The sequence below is a fragment of the Priapulus caudatus genome, unplaced genomic scaffold, assembly GCF_000485595.1.
Source record: "Priapulus caudatus unplaced genomic scaffold, Priapulus_caudatus-5.0.1 Scaffold586, whole genome shotgun sequence".
NCBI lineage: Eukaryota > Metazoa > Priapulida > Priapulimorpha > Priapulimorphida > Priapulidae > Priapulus > Priapulus caudatus.
In genome coordinates this window covers 134312-145634 of record NW_014577647.1, presented here as the reverse complement: position 1 = coordinate 145634, position 11323 = coordinate 134312, and the positions used below count along the sequence as shown (strand labels likewise).

General features: G+C 43.5%; 1 protein-coding gene across 2 annotated transcripts in view; it reads right to left on the bottom strand.

Annotated features, from left to right (window-relative positions):
- Positions 1 to 10643, bottom strand: part of LOC106811887 (cytosolic 10-formyltetrahydrofolate dehydrogenase-like) — a 22390-nt gene extending 11747 nt beyond the window's left edge. Inside the window, exons 1-13 of one of the 2 annotated variants that reach the window (XM_014815607.1) lie at positions 10546 to 10643; positions 10335 to 10406; positions 9421 to 9562; positions 8373 to 8607; positions 6754 to 6919; positions 6445 to 6549; positions 5773 to 5865; positions 5310 to 5447; positions 4676 to 4801; positions 4487 to 4575; positions 4143 to 4290; positions 3310 to 3492; positions 2634 to 2698 (exon numbers count right to left, since the gene is read on the bottom strand). In XM_014815607.1, coding sequence (XP_014671093.1) covers positions 2634 to 2698; positions 3310 to 3492; positions 4143 to 4290; positions 4487 to 4575; positions 4676 to 4801; positions 5310 to 5447; positions 5773 to 5865; positions 6445 to 6549; positions 6754 to 6919; positions 8373 to 8607; positions 9421 to 9562; positions 10335 to 10370 — 1526 coding nt within the window. In that variant the 5' untranslated portion in view covers positions 10371 to 10406; positions 10546 to 10643. Of the gene's footprint in view, positions 1 to 2633; positions 2699 to 3309; positions 3493 to 4142; positions 4291 to 4486; positions 4576 to 4675; positions 4802 to 5309; positions 5448 to 5772; positions 5866 to 6444; positions 6550 to 6753; positions 6920 to 8372; positions 8608 to 9420; positions 9563 to 10334; positions 10407 to 10532 lie in introns of both variants that reach the window. The other variant, XM_014815606.1, reaches the window with a different exon arrangement.
- Between the last annotated feature and the right edge of the window lie 680 nt (positions 10644 to 11323).

Sequence of the window (11323 nt, the reverse complement as noted above, 5' to 3'; positions counted from 1 at the left end):
TCCGAGTCATCTTAGCTCCATCGCCAAGGAGTCCAAGGAAGACGTGGACGTCGCAGTTCACTGGCGCCGGTGTAAGTCGTGGGACGATAGTGTCGACCGATGAACGGTAGCGTCAAATGTTGTATGTGAATAGTCTAAATGAAGATATATTACGTGGTGTGTGTGTGTGTATGAGTATAGGGTAACATGAAGTATATTACGTGGTGTGGGTGTGGTATTAGTAGGGTAACATGAAGTATATTAACATGGTGTGGGGTAGAGGAGGACACAGACGCTGGCCATGCACTGCACCAGTGTAAGTCGTGGGACGCCATCGAAAGATGAAGCTAGTGTCGAAAATCTCTTGTATGAATAGTGTAAATAATTAGTGTTAATTAATAATAAGTATTTAACATTATTAACACAAGTATATTATATGGTGTCGGTGAGATGAGGTCATTTGCTACTGTTTAATGATTTTTTTGCTTCTGCCAATAAGACTAAATTAAGACAATCAAACTGTAACATGTCCTCCAGTGTCGTTGATTATTATGCGAGTATTTGTAAGGAGAGAGAATTACGTGAGTAAATATGATAGGGCTGAGTGTACGGCAATTTTGGTAGGGGACGTTGGATAGGTATATACTGTTATGCAATAATCTTAGTCTGGATATTGTGGCTATTGCATTTTGCTTTTCACATCTGCCAGGAAAGCGTTCTCCCATGGAGAGTGTGGGGAAAATGAGTGCGCGTGACCGAGCGAGGCTCATGTACAAGTAAGCAGTACAGCTTAACTGTCTCTACGTCATCATTAACTATATCTATTCCCCATCACCACAGTTTATATTAAAACTTGTTCATCGTTTCTGTTATCATTAAACGATCATTGCGGAATTTTGCTCAGAAAAACTAAATATAGCTGAATATAGTCTCACCTGACAGCGAAAATATCACTGATTACACCAAACATTCAAACACCAATATTTTATGCAGTTATAGCATAGAAAAATTGATTGACCAACATCATACCAGCAATACATTTTTTTCGAGTCAGGACTTTCAAAAATCACAAATGGCGTCTCAACAAGCGAACATAATTAAAACAAAGGGGCATCTAATTGGTGTGCTGATAAGTATTCTCGCTGGCGGTACGCAACGAGGATTTAATCCACTCCTCTCTCCGTCTTCGTTATAGTCCCTAGGACGTTTGAAGACTAATATTTATGAGGTTACAACTTACACTTGTGTTACGCTACTATGCACCTCTGTGTTTACATCTGACCAAAAATATCTCCGGTGCGATTTTTGCATTACTGTTACCCTTGTTGACGTCTTGCTTTTCGAGGCCGAGCTGAAGGCGTTCTGGAGTCAACAATCTTCTTTTGAAAGCGTGGTGTTAGTAGCGAAACGACCATACACCGAACTCGAGACCGTGGTTCCGCCCTGCCTGAAGATTGCTGCTAAAATTATTCACAGAGGAGACGAGGCTGTGAAGAAGGTGGACAAGCTTGCTCTATCCGACACTACCACTCGCCGCCGGTGCAAGATGGTTGCTGATGACTTGAAAGATCAGCTTTTCAAGAAACTACACCAAGCTGTCTGTTACGGTCTTCAACTTGATGAAACGACAGATGTAGCGGGCGAAGTGCAGTTGATCGTTTATTGCCATATCCCCGACTTGGAGAAGGGAACTCTCGTCGACCACTACGTGTGCTGTGTACCGGTAGGAGTCGAAACCACTGCGCAAGCAATTTTTGACAAGCTGACTGAGTTCTTGGATGAAGGGGATGTGCAATTGGATAAATGCAAGGCTATGACCACAGACGGAGCAGCGGCAATGACTGGACGAGTGAACGGGCTTGTCAAAAAAAACCAAGCTGTGTCGCCAACTTGCGTCGCCACACACTGTATGATTCACAGAGAAGCCTTGGCTGCAAAGCCGATAGGATCGGACAAGACCGAGAAGAATGAACTTGAACTGGTACTGGAGGACGTTGTGAAGATCGTGAATGCAGTGAAAGCCAACACGAAGAAGCATCGGATGTTCAGTAAACTTTGCAAGGACATGGATGTCGAATTCTCGAAACTGCTCTACCACAGTGGCGTTCGCTGGTTATCAAGGGGGAAAGTGCTGAACCGAGTTCTGGCTTTGAGAGAAGAATTGACAGTATTTTTCATGGAGCAAGCAGACGAGAAGGCTGTGCTGTTTCAAGATGACTTTTGGGTTTCCAGGCTGGCCTATTTGGCTGATGTCTTCGGCCACCTGAACAACTTGAACCTTGGACTCCAAGGAAATGGCGGCGACGTGTTCATTACGATTTCCAAGGTACAAGGCTTCGAAAAGAAGATCGAACAGTGGAAACGGAGGGCTGAGAATGCTGATTTTTAATGTATTGCTGGTATGATGTGGTCAAATCAATTTTTCTATGCTATAACTGCATAAAATATTGGTGTTTTGAATGTTGGTGTAATCAGTGATATTTTCGCTGTCAGGTGAGACTATATTCAGCTATATTTAGTTTTTCTGAGCAAAATTCTCGCAATGATCGTTTTAATGATAACAGAAACGATGAACAAGTTTAATTATAAACTGTGGTGATTGGGGAATAGTATAGTTAATGATGACGTAGAGACAGTTAAGCTGTACTGCTTACTTGTACATGAGCCTCGCTCGGTCACGCGCACTCATTTTCCCCCACTCTCCATGGGAGAACGCTTCCTGCAGATGTGAAAAGCAAAATTGCAATAGCCACAATACTCCAGACTAAGTTATTGCATAACAGTATATACCTATTCCAACGTCCCCTACAAACATTGCCGTACACTCAGCCCTATCATATTTACTCACGTAATTCTCTCTCCTTACAAATACTCGCATAATATCAACGACACTGGGACATGTTACAGTTTGATTGTCTAATTTAGTCTTATTGGCAGGAACAAAAAATCATTAAACAGTAGCAAATGACCTCATCTCACCGACACCATATAATATACTTGTGTTAATAATGTTAAATACTTATTATAATTAACACTAATTATGTTACACTATTCATACAAGAGATTTTCGACACTAGCTTCATCTTTCGATGGCGTCCCACGACTTACACTGGTGCAGTGCATGGCCACGTCTGTGTCCTCCTCTACCCACACCATGTAATATACTTCATGTTACCCTACTAATACCCACACCCACACCACGTAATATACTTCATGTTACCCTATACTCATACACACACACACACCACGTAATATACTTCAATTTAGACTATTCACATACAGACATTTGACGCTACCGTCATCGTTCGACACTATCGTCCCACGACTTACACCGGCGCAGTGAACTGCGACGTCCACGTCTTCCTTGGACGCCTTGGCGATGGAGCAGATGACCGACTCATCGCTCGGGTTGATCGTGGCGTACGCACGTCCGCTCACCGAGTCGACAAACTCGTTGTTGATGAACAGCTGGTGCGGGAAGCACACGTCCATGTTGTTCACTCGCAGGTTCACCTGAAGCAAGGAACAACACAAACTGAACGTGAATTCCCGCGAGCGATGAATTCGACTCTCGATGGCCGCTCGATCGACAACTAACCGCCATCGTAGGTTCCGTCAGGATTAGTTTACTGGAGATTAGATGATAAAGATTAAGTGCTGTTTGGCGTTAACACCGCGCAGGGATATATGAAGATACGTCCATGTTGTTCACTCGCAGGTTCACCTGACGCAAGGAACAACGCAAACTGAACGTGATTTCCCGTGAGCGATGGATTCGACTCTCGATGGCCGCTCGATCGACAACTTACTGCAGGGGCGGCTATAAGTTACTTTAGCTAAGCTAAGAAATCAAGGTTTAATAAAGGCTAGATTACTTCACCGGCAATTAGATAATAAAGATTAAATGCCGTTTGGTGTTAACACCACGCAGGAATGCGAAGGCAGGCAAGTACCAGGCAAGGCAGGCAACGCAGGCAAGTGCCAGGCAAGACAGGCAAGCGACAAACAAGCCACGCAATCGACAGGAAAGGCAATCAAATGATAGGCAAGGCAGGCAAACGGCAGGTAAGGCAGGCAACTGACAGACAAGGCAGGAAAACGACAGGGTAAGGCAGACAATTAAGTGACACAGACGAGGCAGGCTGGGCCCGCGAGCAACTTACGGGATCGTATTTGACCTCGTCGCTGGTGTCACCGCCTCGGGATTTCAGAATGCAGTTTCTCACAAACTCCTGAAACGTCGTGCCCATGTAGACGTCTTCTGTGGTCAGTGTCAGACCGCCACACTTGTCCTTCACTTCTTCGACCAGCCTGCAAAATCACGTCACGCAATAGAGAAATGGACTTCTCACGTGACGCTCATAATACGACTCTCCATCAGACGTAAATCTAATGACCTTGCTCAAAAAAAATTATACATAGCAATAGATGTGTGCCTAGGTTTCATAACTGAATTAATAATAAATATATGTTTATGTATATTTGGCCTTTTAAAATTATGCTATACCTTGTCACGTCCATTGAACCAGCTCCGGATTTAAAAAAGTCAGTTTCGTCTTCTATAGTGTCGGTTTGCAAAATCGATTTCCAAATTCCCTGTTAAAAAACCATCAAGGAACCATTAATACTACACTGCTTCACACACCTTCGTGTTTTGCGATTCCGATAATATCCTCACACGAATACGTATTCTCACCTTTAAGCTCTCCACTATCGTCTCCTCATCGGCTGTGAATATCAATTCCTCCTCCTCTTCCTCCTGACCAAACTTAGAAGCTTTGATCATCTTGCCAGTCTCTAGTTCCAAACTTCTGATGTTAATCTGCAGGAAAAGTGAACACGATCAATGAACAGATGACACCCGATGCATGTCTGCATCTACAGTCAGTACAAGGGCAGGAGTTCATTGTGTTGTTAGTATAATTAAGAAGCAACTTTGTTACATGCATCACATGGTTAATACTTCTCAACGTGGTAAATATCAATACGAACAGTTGCAGGAACAATGATAGAATCAAGAAATTCGAAAAATCAAGAATGCAAACGAACTGTGACATTATAATTTCCACAACGTTTACACCTTATGCTAAGGGACAAGAAACACACAACGAGGCTACCCAAAGACTTCCACTGAAGGAGAAATGTTCAACCCATCATGTGACAAGAAACAAAATTTCAGACAGACGAAAAGGATTTACGTTTAAACGTGCAATATATCACACAGTAGTACAAGTGTATTGTAGACTGTACAATCCCAGAGCAACATACAATTAACTTGCAGTTCCTTGCCCCGTTACACCATAGATCGGTGTTGATAGACATTTTCTTACCATGCCTCCATCGTTGGCAAACAGAATCATGCCATCGCTGTGTACTAGAGCTGGCTCCTTCATCCCGGCGATCTCCACCTTTCTGCACTTGATTGGACGTGCCCGCCTCCACACACTACTTCCATAGAACGTCACCATCTGTACAATATGCACTCCACAGTAGAAACGAATTACATGCATTCGCATATATTGCAGTCGCTCACCGCACCTAAACTATCTGAGGTTAACCCAAACTCTGCGGCGAATTAAGTAATTCCGCCCATATTTGCCTTTCATCTGTTTAGTAGACGTTTTGTGCAATGTAATGATCGATAATACCAAGAGAAGAGTGGCACGAACATTCACATGTAGTTTCAAAAAAAGTAAAACGCCCACAACGAGATGCACGAATCTCCCTCGCGATCTGGGAATGTTTCAACTCTTTCGGGATCACGCGCGGGGATAAGCAGGGATAATAACACACCTGCCCATTGATCTTGCACCAGGCTCCCGGATTGTGGTCACAACCCCGGATCCAGTTGTGCAGCTCGAGCGTAGACTTGTCCCACGATGTGATCTAAAGTACAGATAGTACAATCAGACATGCACTAAAAGACACACCAGTTCTGCAGTAATAGAACTGCGAGTGAACACTTGGCGACCGTGCTACTGTACTGCATTGAACAGCATGTTAGGGGAGCCATGTTAGCATAGCAGGTGCACGTCTGGTTAGAATAACTATAAGTCTAAACAGTAATATCATCACTGGTGAGCGGGGCCATTAAAACTGGTAGTGAAGAAGGTATAAATTGGCCCAGAATGTGATGTTACAATGCTCCAGGTGCCAGTGAAATGCAGCACAGTAGAAACTCTGGGTTGTCTGGAATATTAACTAGGTAATAGGCACCACCAAGTCCAGCTTAGCACATGTCAGTTAATGCAAGATGGAATAATGCACAAAGCATATGCATATGCAATACATGTGCTATAGAATTGTGTGAATTATATCCTTATCTTATAACAATAAACATAAGACATACCAGAAGTACGTCATATCATGTATTATTTTATTATAGTTTTATGTGATGATTTAATATGGTTGACATATTTGATATCATGTACTCCTATTATATATATGTATATGCGATAATAATACCTCAGCCACTGCTTTCTTCTGAAACATTGCGTCATATGTTGCTCCCTCCTTTGGTTGTTTGATTCTGGGTGCCCGCCCCTGAGCAATCAACATCACCGACTCTCTCTGTGAAACAAAAAGAAATTGTGAGGTCGAACTTACAGAAATTCTGCTGGTTTAACTCTATAGCTGTGAATAATGGGCCCACCTATTACTGTATTATCATGAAAATACATTAGCAAGAGAACCCAACTTCCTTTTCTCAAGGACTTTTAACAAATTTTATCTCATGTATAAGCCACCTCCCCGTGTAAAAATAAAACCAGTTACCATGGCTTTGATACCCTCCGGAAACATGAATCTGTTATAGAGAGAGTCGACATTGTCGTCGGGTTTGACAAAGCATTCCCTCATCATCAGGATATCTCCCGTATCCAGCCCATCATCTGCCCAGAAGATTGAGAATCCAGCCTTCTTGTCTCCACACAGTAGAGTCCTAGATGAAGTTGAGACGAGGGTTTTTTATACATAAGAGGCACAGTGGCGCGCCGCCGTTGTCAAATTTAACATCGCCGTTGTGAAAATGCTCTTTCGTAAAAGTTAAAGTTAAATTTCATTTTCGGGTACCTCAAATGCAATCTAATGGCCTAATTACACGATGCGTCCTAGACGTACGTCCAGGCCTTATCAGATTTACGCGTACGTCCTTGACGCAACGGTGAATCTGTTTACACGGTGAGTTTTGTTCGTACGTCCAGGACAAGTAGTTCAAGGGCAGGCCACCATGGGGAGAACACGTACACGACGGCTGAAGAAAATTGCCATAGTGTATTTAAGAAAAAATATGAAATTTCACAAAGAAGGAGACGAGCTTGGGTGAGACTAGCTTGGATCGCCAGGAGAGACAAACTTGGAGCGTATCATGCACTTCAAAAAGAATTGGAGGAGGAAGACCCCGGAAGCTTCCGAAATTATGTGAGGATGGACATGGACACTTTCCAAGAACTCCTTGAAAAGGTCACACCAATAATTCAATGCTCTACAACCAATATGAGGGAACCAATTTCTGCTGCAGAACGTTTATCTGTGATCCACAGGGGATGCCATGCTGTCAACACTGTTCATCGCGAAGAGACTTAAGCACGTGACCCATTCTCACCCACCTGATTAGGTGGGTTCATGCGTCCTGCTTACGATGTCGCAAGAAATTAGAACATCCGTCTAGTGCATCCGATATCGCAGGGGTCATAAAATTGTGTCGTACTGCATAGTTTACATGGTGCGTTTTGGACGTATGCGTCTGACTGATGCGACAGACGTACATCTATGACGCATCGTGTAAATAGGCCTTAAGACATTCAAATTTTTAAAATTTGTGGGAGAGTTCCCCCTCTCCCTCTCTCCCCCGCGTCCGCCTTTGAATCCATCATGTGTGTTTTTTTCCCAAACTGGCCATTACCTCCTTTGTCTAATTTTCCCTCAGAAGCAACCCTGGAGACGAGAGGGCAGAGCATTTAGAGCAGCTCTGGTGGCCCAAGCCTAGTTTAGCACCCAAGATTAGCTGAGCACGTATGCAAAAACATATTGCAGGGGTGCCAAACTATCCTTGATCCGCTCTCGCACGCTCGTGTTGCAGTTACATCACACGTAGCATACCAAATAGCACCTCTGAGCAATAAAAAATATCAGGTGTGCTCGTCCACTATATAGTCAGACTGCTATAGGTCATGAATGACCCCAAGGTAAAATACTGCAGCCATTCGACTGTTACAGACACGATCCGACCGATGTTCGCATTTATTATGCACGACAACACTCAGAACATTCTCGAAACCAAGTTGTAAAGCAAACACCGCAGTAAACGAAGCGTACTAAGATACCACACGTCAACAACGCCCGAATAAAAACAAACCGTCCGATAATGCACAATGAACGCGATGCCACATTACCAGTTGATAGCCGAGGCGCCGCGGTGTCGTGGCAGGAGCGAGGGGTGGTAGATGATGCTGTGAAGACGCGGGTGTTCAATGATGTCCATCGGAATGAACTGGCTACAGTAGGGGAGGATGTTGAGATCGGGTTTCGTCTGCCTGTACTGCTCGACCACCTCTGGAATGGCGACACCCTTCTGCCGCCACGCCTTGAATTTGAACAGAGGGACTCCATCTTTTTCAGCAAGCTGAGCTAAAAATGGAGGCAATTAATACTGTTGGTTAATGGGGATCACTCTCATGGTCCCTATTAAAAATCCGACATTCAAGTTAACATGTACCGAAAACGAAATGAATTAATATCCAAACTATTTATTGCACTTTCGTACACTATTGGCAAAATATATATTACATTAAGATTAATTAATCATCTGTATTTATCTTGAGAGTCACATGTTGGAAGTGATGGGGTGCCCAGACTACATGTATGTAGTATCAGAAGTACCACGACCACAGATTTGTTACAGCAGTACAGCTGGTCGTATGTGTCTTGTGCAGTTAGAGATGTACATGTGCATATAAACCTTTGCAGATTACAAACACATTTAGTCAAGAGCTTCTAAGTTCTATACTGTACATAAAAAAACAATATAGTATACGTCTTCACAGGGAGTGGAAGAGGAATGGGTGAGGTATATCAAGCGAAATACAGGAATGTTACCAGAGAGAGTGCGTGCCTAGGGGCGACACCATGTGATTTATTCAGCTCGGTCTTACACTTGCATGTCTAGCCTCATTGGAACTGGTTTTACCTCGGTTGCGCAACTTCACAATGACATTGTAAATGACATTTCCCAAAGGGAAATTTTCTCAAATACAACTACCTATAGAAAAGGTCATACAACATTGACACACTCTTCTCTACTATTTCATGTTTGTGGCACGTAATTTTGCCAGTATAAAAAACTCAGAGTAAAGTGCATCTTTTTATAACTGGTTTGATTTACTTATACGATATATCTACTGATAGTGATCAGTTGGAAATGGTTTTCGACTTTTGCCGTACCAAGTGGGTCTACTTTTCCATTCTTATCAGGTATTGTAAAGACTCCAGCTATAGTGTGTCCATCAGCGACGAGCGCCTTGTATACTTCCACTGCAAATATGCTTTGTCCTATAATGGCAACTCTCAGTTTCTCGTAGGCAATCTAGAAAATAATTAAGGCACAACGTAAGGGAAACATCTCGTCTTTCGATTTATAATTGTTTCTTGGAGTGAACTCTCTGCAAAAAAGCCTTGAGAACCCCCGTACCTCTTCAACTCTTTGAATAATATTCTTGAACTCTTGAACGTATACTCCTTGAACACTACCACCAATGCACCATGAACATGTGTATTCTCACATGAGAATACACATGCTCATGAATCATGATATTTAGTATTACCGCGTGTGTGTAAGGTCCAATTACCCTATTCTCCACGAAGAGGGAATTAACTAATATATGTGTGTAAAGGCTAAACTGACGCTGAGAGGGTCTATGTCCCCCAGGGTACTGCCGGAACGTACCCTGGACCGTACCCTGGTACTATCTAATATGCCGGACCGTACCTCGCCTACTCCACTAACGAGTCTATGCAGTCGCCTACGCCTACTCCCTAACCCTAACTCTAACACTAACCCTAACCCTAACCTTAACCATATCAAATAGTTACCAGGATACGTTCCGGTATACCGGACCGTACCCAGGGTACGTTCCGGCAGTACCCTGGGGGACATAGACCCTATGAGCTAAACTAACCATAATCCTAACCGCATACCATAACCATCTACTCCCTATACAACGTCTTAACATGGTGGGAACATTTAGCACCTTTCACTTTCAGTAGGCCTAGGTGGAATCCGGAAATCGAGCAAACTAGTGTACACAGACTCAGTACTGGCCAGCCTGAGAAGAGGATAAACTTTACACTAAACTTACGTTATTCAACGGGTGAACGGTCGTCAGTTTCTCCATGGTGAACGGCGGTGTACGTGAAGTCTAGGCGTAGTTCTAGAAAACCGACGAACAACAACTTGACCTTAGTACTCGGCAACGAGACCGGCTTAGTCCGGCTACTGAGAGATTACTTAGATCAACAAGGTATTAACAGATAAACCGCTACACGACACCACTTACAACATAGGCTTACAATGTGCACCGGGGCAGCAACAGCAACAGCAACAACGACAGCGACAAGCCGACAAAAACAGCACAAGTCTATACTCGCCAATGGACGCCTCGTGAAGAAACTAGGTCACTCTCCACGCGATATGCGTCGTCATCGGTGGGCGTGGATGCCACAGACACATGTACATGCGCCCAGGCACCAGCAGCTGATATTGACGCTTCCGTGCTCTACGTTTATTACCGAGCAATACGTTTATGCTTGGACGCTACGTATAGATACCAAGTGCATAAATATATACTAGCATGTGTATATTTATATTTATCGTTGCATATGATATGAGTAAAGGCTAAAGCGAAGCTATGCAGGCTATGCGATAGAACCAGTAGTGGCAGTAATGCAGTGCACCTACATGTATGTGTGTATTTGTTATATTTAGTTATATTTAGCTATATTAGTTTAGTTATATAATAGTTAGTTTAAATAGTTTAGTATAGCTAATTTAGTTATATTTTGTTATATTTAGCTCCTTGGTGTGTACATGTATGATTAATTGCACGCGCCGCACGTGTGTGGACGCGTGTATACGTATCTTGTATCTTGTATCTTGGGGTGCGTCGAACGCTGACCGGCGTCGATCGAGTCCGCGCCAACTCGCAGTCGTCATGTAACGCGCTGCACACAGTTCAATAGAACGGTTGATAGAGATCAGCGGTGCGAGGGTGACAGAAGATTGCAGGGTGTCGTGTGGTCACTAGTATAAGGTTACAGACGGCTGGGTCACGGCTAACCTCAACGACCT